The sequence below is a fragment of the Rattus norvegicus genome, chromosome 11, assembly GCF_036323735.1.
Source record: "Rattus norvegicus strain BN/NHsdMcwi chromosome 11, GRCr8, whole genome shotgun sequence".
Taxonomy (NCBI): Eukaryota; Metazoa; Chordata; class Mammalia; order Rodentia; family Muridae; genus Rattus; species Rattus norvegicus.
The window spans coordinates 91,934,729-91,957,123 of record NC_086029.1 but is presented as its reverse complement, the minus strand read 5'-3'; the positions used below and the strand labels follow the sequence as shown (position 1 = coordinate 91,957,123).

At 47.8% G+C, this 22,395-nt stretch overlaps 1 protein-coding gene across 7 annotated transcripts in view; it reads right to left on the bottom strand.

Moving 5' to 3' along the window:
- The window catches only part of Dgkg (diacylglycerol kinase, gamma), a 194,759-nt gene that overhangs the window by 126,592 nt on the left and 45,772 nt on the right, over window positions 1–22,395 (bottom strand). For 5 of the 7 annotated variants that reach the window (XR_005490982.2, XM_063270312.1, XM_006248538.5 and 2 more), the window contains exons 3-5: window positions 16,626–16,702; window positions 7,717–7,882; window positions 7,110–7,163 (exon numbers count right to left, since the gene is read on the bottom strand). Coding sequence is in view for 4 of the 7 variants with exons in the window: in XM_063270312.1 (XP_063126382.1) it covers window positions 7,110–7,163; window positions 7,717–7,882; window positions 16,626–16,702 (297 nt within the window). In the remaining 3 variants the exon portion in view is untranslated. Of the gene's footprint in view, window positions 1–7,109; window positions 7,164–7,716; window positions 7,883–16,625; window positions 16,703–22,395 lie in introns of those variants that run through there. The other 2 variants (XM_039088043.2, XM_039088044.2) reach the window with 2 other exon arrangements.

Sequence of the window (22,395 nt, the reverse complement as noted above, 5' to 3'; positions counted from 1 at the left end):
AAGACAGATGGCTGCATGGCCCTCTGCATGGGGGATCCCAGGACCCCGGATTACTACTGTGTGCTCAGGTTATCCACCCGTTAAAGCACCGTCGACAGCTTCCACTTTTGTCTCCAGCACAGAGTCTCGTGGACCAGACGTGCGATCCCACCTGATCCAACCAGCGCCTGGACAGAAGAAGCCTCGAAAGCAAAAGTTTAGAGGACAACGTCTTTCAAGTAGGACCCCTGAGAAAATGGAAGACAAAGGAGAGGCGAGACGCCCCCGGGATGGCCACCTCTGAGCATTTGGAAGACCTTCCCACGTTGTACCAAGGGAGGGGGATCCTGGCATTCTTGGTGAGTTGAGGAGGAGATGGGAGCCTGGGAGCCCACAGTGGTTCCATGTAAGGCTGGAGCCCAGGGAGCCACTCAGACACTAACCCAGAGACATGTAGAAGGCTCCCTTACAACCAGCGCATCCACCTCCACTTCTGCTTAGTGGTCAATGTTCCTCCCCGGTGAGGAAACTGCCCTGAGGCTCATACGATAACAGGACCTGATGCCCTCTTCTGGCATGTAGGTGTATATGCAGATACAGTGCTCACAAACAAACAAACAAATATCTTTAAAAAAACCAAACCAAACCAAAACAAAGAATACTACCCAAGCTATTTTAAAGGAGCTGTATTGCTTCAAGGCCCAAATCAAAGACATCACAAGAGAAGAGGGAAGACTTCAATATTCTTCATGGCGGAGGTGCAGAAGCTGTACAATGTTAACTACGACAATGTTATAGTTTCCTATAAACTGAAGTGTGCAGAGTGAGTGCTGGGACGTTACACCTAGCCTTGCGTTCTAAGGTGTTTCCCCAAGGGGAACATGTTCTCCCCGCCACAGCTTATGGAAGAATATTTACAACAAGGTTGTAATTCTCACAAACTGGAGACTAACCAAAGGTCCCTGCCCCCAACAAGTGAGATAATCATGGAAACTGAAATACTAACGAACAACCGAAACATGTTGACTACTAATACACACAGACAATTAAACGTCAAAATGACGATGTCCAACAAAAGGAGAGCCAAGGAAGGAAACCCTGCATGAGTCTGCTCACACAGAGCCCAGATGGTGCAGGGACCGTCGGAGTGATGGAAGGCAGATCACAGGCTGCATGGGAAGGGGCAGGGCTGGAGAAAGGCTGCATCGAGAAATCGCTCGGAGAGGGTGGATGTGCTCATTGGATGTGCTCATTCTCCTGCCTGCCACTGGCTTCTGTGAATGCGTATGCACTCTGGGAATGTTTGATCTCACACTTTGAATGTGCAATTTATTTTATGCTGACTACAGTTCAGAGCTATGTAAGAAGAACATGACTCCATTTTTTTTTTTTTTTTTTGTCCCCTAAAGATGGTTGGATCAGTAGAGTTCTGGGTGGATCGTGAGGCACAGCTTTCATTCGTAACAAGATTGGGTTTACTCCTGCATGGAGACGCTCCAACCCAGGAGGTCTGACCATATCACCCATTAGTGTCTCTCCTCATGTTTCCACATGTAGAATTCTATGTGGGGGGCTGCAGGCTGCCACATCTGCCACCCCGTTACTTGCCAGGGTTGATTCGGCTCATCTGGCTGGCTAGACGGGTGTCCCCTTCCTCCCTCGCCACTCCATGGGCATCCCTCCCGAAACCACGCACTCAGTCTGAAGAGGGTGATCTTCCCTGAATAAAGGAGGACCGGTCTTTGGTCAAGGGTAGACAAGTAGCTGCCCCCCCCAGAACCTCCAAACAAGCTCTTAAGGTCCATGTGTGAAATGTCCAAACCTCCAGTCATCTGATACATCCCTCAGCAACCGAGACAAACAGCTTCTTCTACACCACCCAGCTCTCACCCAGCCCCCTGCTGTAAGCCCCTCCATCAAAGTCACCTGCCTGTTCTGTGTTTGCTTGCAGTCTCTGTGGTACTGGTTGACTTCCAGCTGTGGCAGGGAAGAGAGTTTTGGGACCCTAGCACTGGGTTTGCGCTAAATGGTGGGTGACTTGCTCAGGTAGGCTGAGAGTTCCAGACTCAACCAGCATTTGTTTAAGCCTATTAAAAGAGGCCATTGCATTACAACCGAGGTCAAGCAAAAATAACAGATCTAAGTTCAAAATTATATATGGTCTAGTCCTAATTATGTAAGAAACCTACTGAAAAAAAAACATACGAGGTCATACACATTTAACTCCAAATATGGTTGAGTTCAATTTTCTTTTTCTTAAAGATGAAAACAATTTGGAGCAGTTCAGGTTTATAGCAACAGTAGTGGAAGGTACAGAGATTCTGTTCACGTGCCCTGTGGCTCCCTGGGTCCACGTATGGTCACGATCAACAGAAACATTGCTGACTGTGTCCTAACTGGTGGCCCTTCACCGACACACCGTTGTCACTCACAGCCTGCGGCCGACAGCAGTGATCACTGGTGGAACTGTGTATCCCGTGGGTCTGCACTGAGGCGGAGGCCACAGCCTATTACTGCAGCACGGAGCAGAGGAACCGTGCTACCCCACAGTTGCTCTGTGCTTGGGAATCCATCTCTTTGCCCCGGTCTCAGATCACCACCAATCTTTGTTATCTATATGATTCATTGTTTCTCTCTTTTAGGGGGATCTGAAGGTTAGTCTTCAAGCTGTTTACAGTGTGAGTATAGTACTTTTATAACTGGGAAAACAAAGCAAAAAAAAAAACCCACGGCATTTCTTTTAGATACTCAGTTTGTGCACTGGTGAGAAATCTAAATAGATTAAGAAATCGAATAAAACCCCAAGGACCAAAATTCTTCCTTATCATATCCTGAGCTGACACGATGACGGTGACTCTGGGGGGCTTTTAGTCAAAGCATCCTGTGACAGAGTCATCCTGCCCCTCCTGGGAAGAGGGAGCTGAGGTGGGCTGTGCTACATCTGAGTGTAGAAAGTGCTGTGATTGGTGGAAGTCATGTCAATCAGAACCTAGCCTCTTGAGGTTTCTACTTGAACAATGGGAAAAGGCTGGGGTTTCCCAGTTAGATGGCCCAATCGCGATTCCAGGACTTGGCTATTGTAGGAAGGGTATCTCTACGAAGTATCTATCTGGTCCCAATTCTTAGTTTTGGTAAACAGAGGTTTTAATTAAGCCATGTTTTGATGGAGACCTAACAGAAAACGGATCATTCTTCTTTAAAGCTCCAGCTTTAAAAAAAAAGAAAAACTTTAAATATCTCCCTGGGTCCCCAATTAGATAATTGCCTTTCATGATTTTAACCTGTAGGGCCTGGTGTTTTTCTTCTCCATAAACAGGCGAAATGGTGCCTGACAAATCGATTCTCCAGGAGGAAGTCTGTGGAAGTTTCTCTTTGAGAATGACAGACCTGTTGAGAATGAGAAAGGCCATGTCCAGCTCCAGCAACATCACGTGACCTCAGGTACTGTCACGTGACCTCCCACCTGTGACCGTCCTTCTTTGATGCTCGCTCTTCAGTCACTAAAACAAACTCTGCCCATGTTATTCTGGGCCTTAAGGCATGAAATGGAACTCAAAGATTCCTCTGGAAGTTCCAAATACCAGTTACGAAGTCCGGGCTGCAGGCTTCCTTGCTGGGAGATTAAAAATCTCAAAGCCTTGCCCTCTCCTTCCTGCTGGGAGAATTTTTCCTGTCAGAATTATCCACCAGGACAGCGATATCTACCCTGGACTAGTAGAGCTGATGCAGGGTTGGCAAGATGGAGTGAGCCCACAATCCTGAAGAGCCTTGTCCTATGGCTGTCACTGAAGCCATCGGGAAGACCCGGATTCTGAGCTCCACAGGCTGCCTTGACAGCCTTCCATTTCTGAAGCATACTCTGATTGCCATGTGTAATGTTATTTTTCTCTTCTCCCTCGCCGCAGTCTCCCATTCTCTCCTGCTGTCTCTTTTCAATTCTTCTCCCTCTCCCCTGCCTCTTAAAGAATTTACTTTTATTATTTTAAATTTTGTATAGTGTGCACGTCTACTCGTGGATATGTGCTTGTGAGCGTCTATGCCCGATCTGATCCTCTGGAGCCTAGGTGTAGCCACCTGACGTGGGCGGTAGACGTGAACCTTCCTCTAAAGAGCCCCAGGTGCTGTTAACCACTGAGCCATCTCTGTACTCTCTCCCTCTTCTTTTTAGATGAAGCCTCCGTGTTGCCTAGGCTGGCCTTAAACTCAGGGGCTCACAGGAGCTTCTCACCTTTGCCCCCTAAAAGTCGAGAGTACAGCATCTGGCTCCAAGGTGAATTTAAGAACAATAACAATAAACCCAAACTAACTTACCAGCCCTTCCACCAAACACTGAAAGCTTTAAAATGCTTCTAGTTAAAAAAAAAGGGGGGGGGGGCTGGGGATTTAGCTCAGTGGTAGAGCACTTGCCTAGCAAGCGCAAGGCCCTGGGTTTGGTCCCCAGCTCCGGGAAAAAAAAAATGCTTCTAGTTTCCCTCTTGGGACCAGAAAGGAGACTGATCAGGGTTGTAGCTAGTGCCCACTGGAAGAGGCTCTCATCCTAGGTCTCTGCTGAAATCGATACTTTTCTCATTCAGCTGTAGAACCTACTGACACATAATTGAAAAATGGGGCGGAACCACATCCTTGATCCTCAGCGTTCATCCCAAGAGGTGGGATTCACCTTTGTACGTGTATAAATTGTTTCAACAACAAGATCCCATGCAGTAAACACCAGCTGACTTGGAGTCTTTGTATTCAGAACCACAAGAGCAAAGCGCAGAGTCCACAAGTTCATTAGATCAGGATGCTAAGCTGGCCCAGCAGGAGACTGAGGCTTCAGACTCCCAGAGAGTCTGGCTGACTGGAATGGGCTAAGAACAGAGTGTTCATCTAGAGCAGTGAGTCTTTGGGGGATGGAGCAACCCTTTCGCAGGTGTTTCCTAAGACCATTGGAGAACACGGTATTTACATTACAATTCATAATGGTAGCAAAGTTACAGTTATGAAGCAGCGATGAAAATGATTTTATGCTGTGTGTGTGTCTGTGTGTGTGTCTGTGTGTGTGAGTGTCTGTGTGTACGTGTGTGTGTGTATGTGTGTGTTTGGTGCGTGTGTGGTGTGTGTGTGTGTGTGTGTGTGTGTGTGTGTGTGTGTGTGTAGGGTCACCACAACATGAGGAACTGTATTAAGGAGTGGTAGCATTAGGAAGGTTGAGAACCACTGCTCTAAGTGTTGATATCATTGAGCATTTACTATGGGGCCAGGCACTGTTCTAAACCTTTAGACAATGGCTAACTCATTCAACTTGCATAACAATGCTTATTACCATCCTGTTCTACAGAGGGGACAGCAAAACAGACTTCGCCCAAACACATCCACGGCTATCCGCTATAGGTAACGACGGAGCTGGGAGTGAGGTCCGGATTCTTAACCAATGTGTTTTATTGCCTGATCCAGTTTGGGTGGCAAGTGAGAGGCCATCTTTATTGGACATGAGAGCAAATGCCAGGGATGGTGAGCATTGCTCTTTCTAGTGCCCGGGTCTGTCCAGAGCCCAGGGAAGTGGCTTCTCATTTATAAACGTGTCAGGGAAGGCTCCAGATCTGCTGCGTCAGAGTTGGGTCAACGGACTGCAGCAGCTCCACTGTGTACTAACGGACTTGGCACCTTTGCACGGAGCAAACCGCCTGGTTTGCACCTCGCCTCCTCGCTGCGTGCAGGAATTTGATCAGGGATTTGAGGTCGCACAGGTCGGAATTGACTCCCCAGCCCCACAAGTCTCTTTGGCTCTCTTATGTGATGGAAATGTGAAGTCAGAGGAAAGGAAAAAAGCAGGCACCCAGCCGACAGCTCTCCAAAACCAACGTTTGCTGGCTCCTTTGGGCAACTGTTAGAAACCGTCTAACTTGTTAAAAACGACGTATGCATTTCTTTTTCTTAAATTAAAATTTAACTTAATTTTGTGTGTGTGTGTGTGTGTGTGTGTGTGTGTGTGTGTTTTCCTGCATGCATGCCTGGTGCCTGCCTGTGGAGGCGAGAAAAGGAAACCAGAAAGTCCCACACCATTGTGAGCTGCCATGCGGGTGCTACTATTCCAACAAGGGTGCTTAGCCTGAGTAGCCAGTGCTCTTAACTGCTGGAGTATCCCTCCAGCCCCCCGTTTGCACTTTCTGTTGTTCAGTCAGGACGTACTCTTACACACCTGCCCTACCCTCTCCAGCCATTCACTGGTAAGATACAGAATCATGCATGCTTCTGCCTGCGAGCCGGGTCTTAGCAAACACACTCCCCTTCCCAGGCCCCTGGAGGGGGCTCCTCCCCACCCTAGCAAAGACACTTGTCGGGAGTAAACATCTGGCAACCTGTCCCAAGTCTTGACCTGCTCTGTTCCAGAACAAGGGAGGTAAGAACCTTTACTGAGCGGTAGAATCCCTCAGTTACATGGATAAAAAGGAATAGAGAGGCAAAGATTAAAACAGACACAGAAGGAACACCCATTCAGAGCCTGCCCCACATGTGGTCCATACATATACAGCCACCCAATTAGACAAGATGGATGAAGCAAAGAAGTGCAGGCTGACAGGAACCGGATGTAGATCTCTCCTGAGAGACACAGCCAGAATATGGCAAACACATAGGCGAATGCCATCAGCAAACCACTGAACTGAAAACGGGACCCCCGTTGAAGGAATCAGAGAAAGGACTGGAAGAGCTTGAAGGGGCTCGAGACCCCTTATGAACAACAATGCCAAGCAACCAGAGCTTTCAGGGACTAAGCCACTACCTAAAGACTATACATGGACTGACCCTGGACTCTGACCTCATAGGTAGCAATGAATATCCTAGTAAGAGCACCAGTGGAAGGGGAAGCCCTGGGTCCTGCTAAGACTGAACCCCCAGTGAACGTGATTGTTGGGGGGAGGGCGGTAATGGGGGGAGGGTGGGGAGGGGAACACTCATAAAGAAGGGGAGGGAGAGGGGTTAGGGGGATGTTTGCCTGGAAACCGGGAAAGGGAATTAACACTCGAAATGTAAATAAGAAATACTCAAGTTAATAATAATAATAATAATAATAATAATAATAATAATAATAATAAAGGAGCTGACACTTAGTCCCTCCTCCTCCCCAACCTCAGGTCCCACTGTCTTACCAGTGTCTGGAGCGCAGGCAGCATCCGCTTTGGCAGTGCTCTCCGCATTAGAATCTAGGGAACAAAAGAGCAGTGTAAAGGCCAGTCCACGTCCCCCAGACTCTTTGAGGGGCGTGCAGGGGACCTTCCCGTGGGTTCTGGTTCATGAAGCTTGTATTCGTAACCCAGGATTACTGTCAGCTTGGCTTATGGTCTCTGAAACTCCAGTAAGACCCTGGCCATGACTTCCTGTCCCCTGACAGTCCCTGATTAGTCCTGGCTGGGACGTGTGCCAAACGTGCTCTAACCGTGGACCGAAGCCTTCTTGAAAGGCTCTTCTTTTTCTGCCACATGCTAGTTTGTGGCCCCTCTTGCCCCATTCTATTCTCTGACCCTGGGTGGTGACAGAATGGCCCCCTCTTTATCCCTCTTGCTGAAGGACTCACCAGACACAAGTTCCAGTGAGGGTTTAGAAACAGAGGAGTACCTACCCCTTAGTCTCCCTTCTGCTCCCTCCTTAAGGAAGTTACTATGCTCTGGTGCCCCTTTAAGTGTGCTGCTTGTGCCCGTTGCCAAGGGTTACAGCTGTTCAGCATCCTCCCGTCTTGGGGAAAGCTGGACCTTGTACCTGAGACATTGGGCTCACTACTGCTGGCCCCCTCCTTTGGGTGGTCAGGTGTCTCTTGTCTGGGCTTCTGGCTGAAGGCCAGGAAGAGGTTTGTGCTCAGTGGCTGAGGAAGATCCACCTCCAGGTATGCCCTCATGAACAGCTTGAAGACATCATAGCTAATGGGCTGAGGAGGGCAAGAAGAGAGAAGTCAATAGCAGGAAGGGAGAGGCTGCTGAAGGAAAGAAAGGGAACAGGGTGATGGCTGGTGAGGCAGGCCAAATGGGAGTGATGGAAGTGAAGGGGTTGGTAGGGGCAGGAATGAAAAGACCAGGGGGGAGACAGAGAGTCCAAGGAACAGGAGACGGGGGTGGGACAAAGACAAGGAAAACATGGAGGCTGGCTGTCAGACACAGTAGCAGAGTAGGGTTCTGTAATAGGTTATGCTTTGGTCTAGGTTTGGATTAAAAGTGGGGGTGATAGCTCCCCTGAGACTCAGGGACTACTGTGAAAGAAGAGAGAGTCTAAGAGTCAGATGTTGCAGTGCACAAGAGTAAAACACTGCTCTTCGGACATTACAGGTGTCACTAACTCAGTAGTCATGGTTGCCTGCCCAAGACCTGCATAGGATTCAGCCAGTTAACGTTGCAGACCTGAGAGGAGATGGGCTCATGCGTCCTCACCCTAGCGAAGGAGGTATAGACAGTTGTTGGCATGTTGGGAAGTAAGTCAATTTTCATTAAAGGTGTGGTCCCCAGTAGGTCTACCACGCTTCTGTGAATGGTCCTACACCCATGAGTATATGAGCAGCACAAGCTAGACTTCGTAGGTCATCAAGCAATAGAGAACGCAATGCTGCAAAGGGGGAGTGGGGAGGGAGGACCTCAGAGGAGTTAGCGGGAGGAGTAGGGATGAGTATAACCAAAACAAACCCGATGTAAGTATGAAATTCTCAGAGGATTAGCAAACCGCATAAAGGTTAAAAGGTGGTCTTCATAAATAGTGAGCTCTATGGATCTGCCTTTGCCTAGGCACATGTGAAGGTCTGTGGACCAGAGATTCAGTCAGGGCTTGAAAATTCTGGTTAAGATGAAGAGGGACGTGGTAGAGAGCAGGATGGAAAGAAATGTCCTTTTGTGCTTATCGTGATGCGGTTTTCTGATTCTTGGGGTCAGGTCTCAGAAAACAGGAGAGGCTGGGGAGTAAAGGGCAGGCTCAGCCCCGGAGTGCTTATGCAATTCTCATTTTCCCTAGACAGATCCCTCGATCAAAAGCAATTGTGTGCGTCTGGCTAAGCTGTGACCCAGAACGTGTCATTGTGAAGGCTTCGGGCATCGAGGGGAGCAGGAAGCTAAGGACGGAAGGCAGAAGCAGGGGGCATGGCAGAAACTAGATGCTGTCCCTGTTGTGTCTCTCTCAGAACAGCCTGGCATCTGGTCCCAGGCTTTGAGCATCCACACCCTCAGCAAACACTCACCAACAATGACAACGACAGTTTGCTGTGAGTCATCGCTCGCCGGCTTGCGCTTTCATGGCGCTGGAGCGCCATCAAATCACAGAAGCTTCTGGAAACCACTTGAGGTGCTGGCTGTTGTGCTGCTTCTGTGCATAATAATGGCCAGGAGGATAGAATCCCGTTTTTGGAAACCTACTTGGTGCTGTCTGGCAAACGCCGATAGCGTTTACATGCTCTAGGGTTTCGGTAAGCCTTCTCAGAATCAGGAGCCGACTCACATGTGTGGAGTCAGGTATGGGCTCCTCTGGGAACTCACGACCGTTCTCTGCTTAGTCCAGACTCAGAGAACCCAGCACATGGACGATCGATATTTACTGTGACAGCGATTTGGCTCTCTGTGTCCCTTTTCTGTCCCAAGTCTCTGAGGATTGGCTGCACCTTCTGCCCGTCTCTGGAGCTTTAATTTTTCAAAGTCTACTTTTAATGATGGTTCATAGACGCTTTAACCTGCCTTCTAGCTCACCATCCACCAGAGCGAAAAGAAAGGATAAGGGGAAGGTGGACCTGTTTGAAAATGGTTCTTAGGGGCTGGGGATTTAGCTCAGTGGTAGAGTGCTTACCTAGGAAGCGCAAGGCCCTGGGTTCAGTCCCCAGCTCCGAAAAAAAAGAACCAAAAAAAAAAAAAAAAAAAAAAAAGAAAATGGTTCTTTGGAGCAAATCGCATTTGTGTTGTCAGGGAATCAGTAACGGATTCCCTGACAGAAACAGTTCACAGATACACTAGCAGTCCAGCTCGGTATAGCGACAGCGGCGGCAAAACCTAGCACGAAGAGTCAGGCCCCAGCAGAAGCAGCACAAGTCAGCAGGAGAGAGCAGGATCACCAGGAACGCCAGGAAAAGTTCTCAGGTGTGTCTCTCTCAACTAAGCCAAGATTAACGAAGCCCCAAGACCAAGAAGCATTTAGCTAGGTAAGCAAGCCAAGCTCAGCCTGTGTCATTGTCTGATGCGTCCTAATTATACTCCCTCCAAACACCACGTGTCCTCCATGGGCCTGGTCTCACCACGTGTCTTGTCTTAGCACATGAGTCTGTCTCAGCTGACATCACTCTGCCAATCAGCCTGAGCTGCCAGCGCACTACCAGAAGCTTTTTTGGTGTGTTTCTCTCCATGGAGTCTTGACAAAAGGACCTCAGCTACACAATGTAAGGTGGACCAATACATATGTGTCGTTAGCGGGCCCTTCCATGTGTTTGCTTTAGCAGAACATCCTTTTACCTATGTCTACTTCAGGAAAACACTCACTCCTTCATATGCTTGCCCCAGCAAACACCATCCCACACAACTGACTTTCCAAAGAACCCTTATGTTTGCACTTCATGTCTCTCTCTGTATCTACGGTATCATTACCTCAGGCCACCGTCTGCTTACATTCTCAGCTCCTTCCCAGGACACAGCATCAAAGTCACTTCCTCTCCTCTCCAGGTGTCACCGTCCTCTACGACCTTGCTTCTGTCCTCACTGTCTCTGATGGCGTCTTCCATCATTTGATTGTCTCCTACCAGCAAGCGCTTTGTCCTGAGGAATCCTTCCTCCCTTCACCTTTGATTTCTGCAAAGAACCTGCACTGGCCTTCCTTTCACAATGAAGTCCATTCTGCTCGGGTTCCTGCCTCTGGCCTGTGAACTTCCTTCCTCGGAGGTCCTGAGCATGGAGGTCCTGAGCATGGATGTCCTGAGCATGGATGTCCTGAGCATGGAGGTCCTGAGCATGGAGGTCCTGAGCATGGATGTCCTGAGCATGGATGTCCTCAAACCAGCTCTCTAGTTCCATTCTTGGGCTGTTATGAACAGGACAAAAACAAGCATGGTGTGCAGAGTCCCCCTGTGACGGACATGGAATCCTCTGGGGATGTGGCAGGCGTGCTGTGGCCAGTCCACTCAGCCAAACCCCACCTCTGCTCTCAGGCATGTGATGCTCTGTGAACTTCAGCAATTGTCAGTGCCTGACAAGAAGAGCTGGAGTTCTAAGCCTCCCTGGCCTCCTCCTTCGTTGGGACCCTATTCCTGACTGTCATTTCTGCTAATACCAATGATACTGCTCCAAACTCAGCTTTGACCTCTCAGTGACCTGGAACTGGGTCTTGTCCCTTCACCTGGCATAATTAGTTCCTTTGCAGTAGCTGCCACACACACACATATGCCCATTCTAGGTCCCTTGTACCATTACCAGAGTCTGACTTCATTTTCATGTATTTTAGCCAGATCATTGCAGTGCCTCTTTTCTTAAAAAACTTACTTATTTAAAAGAATTATCTTATGTGTCTCAGTGTTTTACCTGCATGCGCATATGTGTGGCAAGTGTGTGCCTCATACTTATGGACGCTAGAAGAAGGCATCAGATATCCTGGATCGGGAGTAATAAGTTACAGATAGTCCTGGACCACCGTGTAGAAGCTGAGACTAAAGCCTGGGTCCTCTGTGAGAGCAACACGTGTTCTAAACGCCAAGCCATCCTTCCAGCCCCTGCAACACCACTGAAGGCATCTTTGTTTCCCCTTCCTCTGTTGCTCCTCCCGTCTGCTATACTCAGTCCTGTCACGTTGATTTCCCCAAAGCATGACTTCAAGAAGATTGATTTCCTACTCAAAAAGTCTCCATGGCTTCTGATTGCCCATGGGAGTTGAGAGCTGCTTCTGCATGACCGATCTCCTGTGTTATACGACATAACATGCACACAGAACAGAAGCTCAGGCGAACCCACGGGAATAGAAATAGAAGATTAAACATATATTAATAGATGAGTAATGTTGCTATAATCCAGTCTGTCATCCGAGGTACTTATGTGTTTTCTGGGACCTTTGGAATTCAGAACCTTGTCTATAATTCCACTCCGGCTTAGATGTGGGCTCACTTCAAACTCCCTGCCCATCTCCCATTTTCTCTTGTTATCTGTTATATGTAACTACATATCCTATCTGCCCAGTCCCCTAGCTTTTTCCTGAGTAAGCTCTGCAACCCAACTCTTTCTTTAATTGTTAAAATTCTGCGATGCTTCAAAGCCCAATCCAGGTGTCTCCTCTGCCTGAAACCCGGTGTGTGGGATTTTGTGCATCGGAATTTCTTTAATGTGCACTTTGGTTCCTGCCTTTGAAACTCGGGCATGCTGTTCTGGATTAATATAGCTAGTTGTTGTGACACGTTCTCAGACTGGATCTGGAACTCCTGCGTGATGATGAGAGTCTCATTTCATTTTCCTGAACCATTCATCCAAGTACTTCTCAATAGATATTGGCTTCAGAGTTGGGACACATTAAAGGAATGGCCTGCTGGAATGACACACACACACAAATAATGTGGGGTCTAAATATGTATATATGGGTATATGGAAGGAGATGGAGGGAAGAGGGGTAGAGAGAGAGAGAGGGAGAGACAGAGACAGAGACAGAGAGATAGAAAGACAGAGAGACATAGACAGAGAGATAGGGAGAGAGGGAGAGAGAAAGACAGAGACAGAGACAAAGAGAGACAGAGAGACAGACAGACAGAGGTAGAGACAGACAGAGAGATAGAAAGACAGACAGACACAGACACACACACAGAGGGGTAGAGGTAGAGACAGAGAGACACACACATACATACACAGAGAAAAAGAGATAGGGAGAAGAAAGAGGGAGAGAAAGGGAGGAAAGGAGGGAGAGAGAGAGAGAGAGAGAGAGAGAGAGAGAGAGAGAGAAAGAGAGAGAGAGAGAGAGAGGACCAGGCACAGTGTTGGGCACTAATGAAGAATACTGAGTGAGACAGAGACTCAGTGTTCTAGGTGTAGAACTAAAGGTATTGAAATGACTGTGATGCATGGTCAGCAGTGCTGAGTGACACAGCACAGGGACAGGCCTTAGAGACCTTAGAAAGTTACGATGAGCAAATTCACAGTCCAACCCCAGCATCCTCTGGAAAACGGAATGGCCTAGAATCAACACAGAATATTCGAATCAGAAATTCCTTTGATGATCTGGCTTTTCTTATGCCCTGGGTGCTGGGACATGTAGTGACTTGTCCCAGTCCACTAGAGGCAGGACTAACCAGAAGCCAGATCTTTGTATCCTATTGTTTTTGTCCCTGGGCTGGTGGAGGGCTCCCAGCCACTCCCTCCAAACAGCACACATGCATTCAGTGAGCAGGGGAGAGTGACTGTGCTCTCCTCTAACAGTGAGATACAGGATAGATAGTGACTGCTTGGTAAATGTTTAGTGGGTGACCGGGTAGGGAGGAGTTGAGTATTATGCCCAAACTAGACACCAGCCAATAGGAGGACCGATGGTAAGCAATGACCACCTTCATCATTCATGTTCTCTCAGGAACTGCAAAGCCATGAAGCATCCAGCCAGGCAACTGCTATTGCTGAAACCCTTTTGAGGGATCCCTGTAATTTGGATCCAGGTCTCCAGGGAGGAGAGAAGCTGGGGAACCTGCTGTGTATCAGGCATGAGACAATGGTGTGAGCTAGGGCTTTAACCCTCTTCCTGCAAGCCTGCTCTTGGCCAGCTAGAACCTGTGCCTCGTGTCTGAGTACCACAAAGTCACCATTACCTGTGTTTACTCTGCTGGGCTTTCCCCTCTCTCTAGCTGTCACCGATGCTCTGCTCTTCTCAGCAGAGGATCTCTTAGCTATGAAAGCCAGGACATGCTCATCATGGCCAGACCTGCTACTCTGCAAATTTCCATTCCTGTTCCAGCTTCTCCAGCAACCTGCCCCTGCCCACAGCTAAATCCTTTCTCACAAGACATTTTAGCAACAGGAAGCCATCGAGCTCAAGAGAAATGACACCCTCATTGTTTTCCCAACCCCATGGAGTGACATTACACCTACCAGAAGTCAAGCACACCCTGTGAGAGGATAAAACCCGGGTGGTAGGGAGCTCCCCTGGGGATGGTGCAGGGCCAGGCATACAAAGAGAGAGGGCCAACCCTGAGGGGTGTGAGGGCGGCTGCACACTCTGTGATAGACAAGCTCCCAGCTTCTCAGAGCTCCTGTTGGCCTTCACACCCCATGGTGGCCCTGACCAAATTGTTCCCCTCCTACACATCAGCCCCCAGGCAGACAGGCTGATTACCAGCCCCTGCCAGTCTTTGTTCCCTGGCTTTGAAGTTGGAGGCAGGAGGTGTGTGGCAGCGAGTTCTTTGGTGCTCTGCAAGGCTTCCCCTCAGGAATGCTCTTGGAAGAGCATTTCTGTTCTGTTCTGTCAACCACCCTCCCACTTCTTTCTCCCAAGTCATTGGTGTTTTAGGCCAGTCCCTTCTCAGGTATGCCTTGAGAACACAGTCTCTGCGACTTCTTTCAGGGCTGCCGGAGGAGAAAACCTTGGCTGGGGTTTGTTGACTGAATGTAAGAACACAGCAGCCTCTCCCCTAGTTAGTTTTGTTGAGATGCTGCTTCGTTTTCCCACTAAGTCTCCATAAAATGAGCCAGGGACAGAGGAGAGGGAGGAGGGGATGGGGATTAGACCTAAAGCGATAAAACGTCCTGTAAAGAATTCAGTGTTTTCCAACGTTTTCCTCTTTTGATTCACTCACCGGCTGTCTCCAAACTTTTAATATTCTCATTAGCTTCAGTTCACAGATGAGAGGACTAAAATTCAATAAGACATCAGAGGACCACATTGCCAGGTGCCGACAAGGGCTAGCCTAAATCAACAGGATTCAAGGACCGAGACTCAAACGTAACCCTGCCAGCACAGGTGGACACCAGGCTTCACCATCTTTGGATCCTCTGCAGAGCCCAGCACGGTGCCTGCCTACCCAAGAAATGTTAATGCCTTGAACTTCAAAATGGGAAGAGGCCTCATGGGAAGGGGCCTCACATTCATTTACTCATTCAAAAAGTATTTGTCAAACGCTCACTAGGAGCCAAACACTCTCCTGGGTTCTGGAGGCCGAGAAAGCGGTGAGCAAATATGTTCTAGTGAGAGAGGCAGGGAGTTAATTAAGTGAATTAGTTAGCATGACAGATGGAGCACCGAGAAAACAGAGCAAAGCAGTAGGGTAGGAAGTGTGAAGAAGGAAACCTGCACACTTGGTAAAGACTCTGGCAATCACCGGGAAGGTGGTTTGAGCATCCACTTGAAGGAGGTGAAGAAAGAGAGGGCGGATGTGTCAGAGGACACCCCAGGAGAGGAAGGGCAAGTGAAGGGGTGCTGAGGTTACAGGGAAAGGAGCATCAAGGAGGTTAATGTGGCCGGAGGGACTGAGGCAGGGGGAGTAGCGAGGAGTAAAGCTGGAGAGTATAGAGGAGGTCAGATGGACGTGGGTATAGCATTGCTAACACATGTTCTAACAGGCTGTGCAGGGCGTCTGTGAAGAGCGCACTTCAGGGTCAGGAGAAGAGAGGGAGAGCCCTGTGAGGACACTGCCAGGGTCTGCGCAGAGGTTGTTGATGGAGCGGGTCAAGGAACCTGGCAGGAGGTGAGATGTGGATCTCCATTAAAGGTAGATGTGGCGGAGTTCTCTGCCGAACTGGATGAGGAAGTAAGAGTAAGGGTAATCAATGTAAAGCGCTGTAATCAATGATGATTACGGGCTCTTAGGTTAATTGCTCAGTTATTAGCCTATCATAATCGAGTTGTCATGGACTGACTGCTGGAGAACCATGCTTTACAGGAGAAGATCGGGGACATCCGTTTAGCTCGCGGTAAGTTCGAGATATCTAATTTTCAGGCGGAAATGTCGAGGGTAGAAGACAAAGGAAAACCCAAGAGCGTGGTGTCCTGGGATCAAATGGTGACGATGAAGGAGGATTTGACAGACTGCATCCAAAGCCATTGAACACCACAGTGAGATTCAGTCACATTACACCTGACTAGTGGCATCAGTGATGGAGCGGCGGTGCACGCTGCCTGAAGGATTCTGAAGAAAGTCAGAGAGAATTTGGAGGCAGTGCATGCAGACATATAAAAATATTTTAATAGAGGAGAAATAATACCCTTTGTGTCACAGGGGAGAATCTAATGTGTACAGGCAGAGCGCTGGGGAGAATGGGGAAAGGATGGGGAGAGTTCTTGATTCATCAATGCCCACCAATAATCCAGACACAGGAGGAGCAGAATTAGAGTCAGATCGGAGCACAGACAGCTCACCCACAGTGACGGCACAGGGCACACAGGTCAGGGAGCCTGCCCAGGGGTTTGGTTTCTGTTTTCTCAGTTGTTAATCAAGGATGGCGAGAGGGGGAGGAGCACGAACCATGAGCAAAAGAAGCAAGATGGAGTCTTGTAGGACAACGTGGGCATGTGAAGGGAACGGCAAACCCAGATGGTGTGGGTGGTTCGACTGAGAAGAGGGTGGGGTGGGGATGAGGGTGGGGGTGGGGTGGGGTGGAGTGGTGGGACTGAGGTCTTAGCAAGGTCTTCAAGGAAAGTGGAGACACCAGCAGTAATGGTTGGAGCCATATTTAAAGGACTTGAAATGGAGATAGACTTACCTTGTGTGGGTCATATTGCTTGAGGCTTCCACCTTCATTAAACTCAGCCAACACATCTTTTATCTTCTTGGAGGAATCTGGAGAGACACAATCCAAATGAAGACACAGGTAAGCTGCTAATGAAACTCAGGCCAGGCAAATTCTGCTTACGCACAGTATGACGGAGCATCCTGCAGAGCCACAAGCAGAGGTGTCCTGTCTGTTCTCACAGATATCCTTCCCCTATTCCCTGCCTGCACTCGCACGCGTGCGCGTGCACGTGTGTGTGTACATGCATGTGCATGTACATGTATGTGCATGCGTGCATGCGTGTGTGCGCGTGTGTACATGTATGTGCATGCGTGCATGCGTGTGTGCGCGTGTGTACATGTATGTGTATGTGTGCATGCATGTGTGTGTGTGTGTGTGTGTGTGTGTATGTGTGCATGCGTGTGTGTGTGTGTGTGTGGTGGGTCAGAAGGGGGTGTCAGGTCCGCTGGAGCTGTAGTTACAGGTGCCATAAACCATTTGATGTGGATGCTGGGAACTGAATTTAGGTTCTTACCTTCTGCTCTAAACCTTGGGGCCAGCCCCTGGTGTTTCCAAAACACCCATGTGATCAGATCCCGACTGGATCTATGAGAGGATTCCCACTCTCACAGAACCCTCTTCCCTTGGGTTTGGCCCGTGGTGATCTGATGTAGCCCAGTTCTTTCACCATCCTCCCAGCTTTTTAGTCATATAAGGTATTTCCAGAATTTCCCCAGCATTCTGTACATTCTCCCATGGCATTTTTCTCTGCTTTTCATATTCTCTCAGTCTTTAGTGTCTTGTCTAAGTCAGCTTCTAGTTAAACCTTCCTTTGGGGCAGTTATTCTGACCCCTGGCTCCTGCATGGCTGGCACACAGCTCTGTTACGGCATCATCATATGGCCGTCTATTATTTATTACCCTGTCTTTCTTGATGACCCTTTCCTAAATTGTGTATTTTAGGAATAAAAATGGACTTGTTGAATTTATTTACATTTATTCTGCCTGGCTCCTTTTGACCCCTTTCCGTCCCTCAATGATTTGGGGGCCAGAGAAGTTTGTTTTTCCTTTCCCCAAGTTAAAAAGAGAAGAAAATTGGTGTAGGGAAAAGCTCAGTTCATGGAGTGCTTGCTGTCCTCAGGGGCTTAGGTGTGACCCTGAGAACGTGGATACACTTATAGAGCAACATCCGAAGGTGACCTCTGGTCACCTACATGAACACACATACACACACAAATATGTGCATCCCATTCCCCCAAAGCACATGAAGGGTGTTATGCTAGACTTGAGTGCAGCAAAAAGGAGTTTCTGGGGGCCATGAGGGAGCCTCTGGAACAACTGAGGATGTCTGGGGTACTGTAATAGCTACTTGGTCTTTCCATATCAAACCATATATACTGGGTCTATATCTGACACAGGACACATTCTAAGCATGTACACGAATGTGCAAACATCTGAGTGGGATCTATTAATTTTTTCTGAGACTCGGTCTGAAGTAGCCCAGGCTTGCTTCTCTAGGCTTGCTTCTAACTCAGTATGTAGCCACAGATGACTTGAATTCCACCATCCCAGTGCTGGGCTTACAGGACTGTACCACGATCTTGCCTTCTGAGTAAAAGTTCAGAGCATTAAAAACCTTGTTAGCATTCAGGAATGGGAGGTAGGGCAGTCACGAATCAAGCTAGCTTTGGCCGCATAGTGAGTTTGACCCGGTCTGGAGTATGTAAGACATTGTCTCAAAATACTCATCAAACCAAACCAAACCAAACCAAACCAAACCAAACCAAACCAAACCAAACCAAACCAAACCCTGAGCTGAGTGTGGTAGTTTACACCTGTAATTTCAGGACCTGAGAGACTGAGGCGGGGCTGGGGATTTAGCTCAGTGGTTAGAGTGCTTACCTAGGAAGCGCAAGGCCCTGGGTTCGGTCCCCAGCTCCGGAAAAAAAAAAAAAAAAAAAAAAAAGAGCCAAAAGAATCCAGACTCTCAGGCAAACTTGGGCTACATTCAGAGACCATATATCAGACAGACAGACAGACAGACTGACTCCCACACTTTTCAAAACAACAGCAAAGCACATAAAGACCCACCAACCCCACACCTCTAAAAAAAAAAGAAAAAAAAAGGTGGGGGGCATTTCATTAACTGCATTCAGTGGGAAGCCCTGGGGGGCAAGGTTCTGCCCCTGGTGCTGAAACACTGCACTGAGGAGAGGTGGTTTCTTCCAGCTTTGTGATCCTGACCACTCTGTTCCCTTTTCCTTAATTTTTATTTTCCATCTTGATAGAGAGAATTGAGTTATTCACCCTGACACAAAAAATTAACCTCAATTATGTCTTACAATTAGCCTGCCTGATTCGATATTCTATGGGTGCTCGGTCATATTTCTGACAGGGAGACGTTTCCTCTGCGAGTTGAGTCTCTGGCCTTGCACTTCCCCCTTGCTGCTTCCCATAGGCGACATTTGCTCAGAAAGGGAAATGGACATCTAGGCATTCGGGAGGCATGGCGACTAAAAAATTGCACTATCTATAGAAAATAATGCAGAAGGGGCTGGTGAGACAGCTCAGCACAGAGCACTGTCCACATACGGGCAAAATGCTTGTACGCATGAAACGAAAACAAATCTTTAAAAGGATTCAGAAGCTACAGGAAGAATCACTGGTCGCTGCCTCGCAGGAATTTTGTAAGAACCGGGGATAAAAGGGATCAATAATTGTCATAAAAACGCACCAAGCGTGCATGTGTGGTTTGATGCAGCAGACCGTGAAAGAAATCAGTGTTTCTATGACCTGTGCTTCCCCTGCCCCCAGGAATTGTGGGTAATTAAAAGCTTCTTCAGGCTTCATTATTAACTCCTATTTAAACATCCGAGTGAAGGATCCTACACGGGCTGGGCTGTTCTCTGTGGTTTTGCTGACTGGAAGTCTATCAAGCAGCAGTTATAATCACTGCAGGATTGAGGCATTTTGAAATGCTTCACGAGAACGCCGCTGGGGCCTAAAAATGGAAATTTCTTTCTGAAACTCAAAACAGATGTTGAAAAGCTAATAGCTCAGTCAGATCGAGGCAGCAGATGCCAACACTTTGGGCCGCTTCCATTCAGTTCAGAGAGCGACTGCGGACTCATCCTGAGGTCTCAAGGCACTGGAAAGGGGCTGGTGAAGGAAGGGTTAAGTAGTGTGGTGGTGTGAACTGTCCTCTCCTTGAGGACGTTGACCTGTGGCCTCTCACAAACCCTCTTCTGGGAGTTTCATATAAATAACTGGGATGTTTCCTTCAGTTCTACAAACGACAAAGTTAAAAATTCATAAAATCGCATGGCTTTCCCAAGAGCAAGCATTTTTAAGGATATGTTTGACTCGAGCATCTGCGTCCTTTCTCTTCTGCATTAATCATTATTGCTTAGCAAACATTTGCTAGCACAAGGTCAAGTGTGACTGTTGTGGCACAAGGCTGGCACCAAATGAACAAGAAATAAAGTCAAACGTCAAACAGACCGAGGTTCAGGTGGGGCTGGTTCAGCGCTACCCTGGCATCTGAAGCACCTGAGAAAGATTTTGTTTGCGTTTCTTTTCTCTTCTTTCTTTCTTTCTTTCTTTCTTTCTTTCTTTCTTTCTTTCTTTCTTTCTTTCTTTCTTTTTTTTTTTTTCTGCATTACAGTCCTGGCTGTCTTGGAACTCATTTTGCAGAGGCAAGGATCCGCCTGCCTCTGCCTCCAAAGTACTGGGATCAAAGGCACACACTGCCTCTCCTGGCCTGAGTGAAATTTTAAAGGCAGATATGATGTTGAAGGACTCTTCCCAGAAGAGCCAAGATGACAGCATGAGCCAAGATGAAGGGCTTTCCTAAACACCTAGAAAAAGTTACAGTCATGGAGTACATTGGGGCCAGGTCTATGGGGTTCTTGAATGCCAATGGAAGCTCACTGGTTCAAAATCGTTACAGACGTTCTGAACGGTGGTGAGCACTAGCCAGGACTCTGTTTTCCAAAGCCCACTCTTGAATCCGAAGGGAGGAGAGCTGAGAAGTGGGCCAGAGCTCAGCCATCACCCCTCCACCCCCACCTCACAACCCCGCCCAGGCATGTTTTCATTGTCACACAGGCAGTGTGACTTTAGGGAAAGTCTGCATTTTATGATCTGATTTAGTGGCTTGTTTTCAACTCAGCTAAAGTGCCCAGATTGGAAACCATGTGAATCTGAGAAGTAGACACCCTACTGGGAATCAAGGGTTAACTTCAATAGAATCCATACTCTTTGATATCATTCCCATGTTAAAAAATTCCCAAGTTCAACGTAGCAGAAATATTTTGACCCTGAAGTGTTATGGTTCTATTTCCAAAACCTGCTGTGTACTTAAATGTGATGTGTACCTACACATATACATACATACATGCATACATACTTATTTACTTATCAAATTTCACCTTTAACAAGATCTTGTGTTTTTCTTTTTTTCGGAGCTGGGGACTGAACCCAGGGCCTTGCGCTTGCTAGGCAAGCACTCTACTGCTGAGCTAAATCCCCAACCCCCTTTAACAAGATCTTAAAAAGGAAAACAAAGCCAGATATGGTGGCACACAACTTTAGTCCCCGGACTCAAGAGACAGAGGCAGGCAGATCTAGAGAGCGAGTTCCAGGACAGCCAGGGCTACACAAAGAAACCCCATCTTGAAAAAAATCATCACCAAAAAAATGAGAAAGCCATCTAAGACACTTGATCAATAGCCTAAGATTAAATGACAATAAACTTCTCGAATCCAAACTATATATAACTAATTCCCCCCGCACCCCAACCTTCTTTCTCACAAATGATTTCACTTTGACCTATGAGGGAGTTGTCTTGATAGCTTTCTACTGTTGTCATAAAGACCATGACCAAAAGCAACTTGGAGAGGAAAGGGTTCATTCATTATTTGGTTTACGTATCCTGATCAGCCACACCTTATCATTAAAGAAAGTCAGGGCTAGAACTCAAACCAGGAATTCTGGAGGCAGGAACTGAAGCTGTAGGGCTTGAGGGGTGCTGTTTCCTGGCTTGCTCCTCGCGGCTTGCTTAGTTTGCTTTCTTATAGAACCCAGGACCACGGGTCCAGGGATGCTGGGTCCTCTTACATCAATCATTAATCAAGTCTCTATCTGAGATAGAGACACAGATAGAGACACTTTTCTCAGTTGAGGTTCCTGCTTTTGCAGATGACCCTAGCTTGTGTCAAGTTGACATAAAATTAGCTAGGACACAGCTTTTATAGTCCCACTGCAACACTTCTTGGAAAGACAGACAACCCAATTCTCGAATGTAGAGGAACATCACTTTCTCTTGAGGTCCTCTGACACTTTCTGGCCATTTCTTCTCAGGAGGTTTCTCTTTCCTTGAGGAAGGAGTGGTTACAGTGAGAGAATTCCTTGAAACAACCCTCGTCTTATTTCGGGCATTATTGTGGGCCTAGGAGTGTAACCTCAGCAGAGACCTCCCTTGCCAAACCCTGTGTCATAGTGTTAGAGGATATGAAGTTGCATTTCTAAATATAGTAAATAGAGCCATGTCTACCACTCTGGCAACAATTCCCATTGGTTGTGGGTTGGTCAGTAGATGTTGGCTGTGTTAGTCACTGTTACAGTTTCTGATGTAACAATTATTCCTATGGTAGAGAAGGGGAAACAGGAGTTTGTTAAACTTGAGTGATTCTGTCAAGGGCACACACAGCATGAGTGTGTTCCTCTTCTTTTCTTCTGTTTAACTTATCTGAGTGATTAT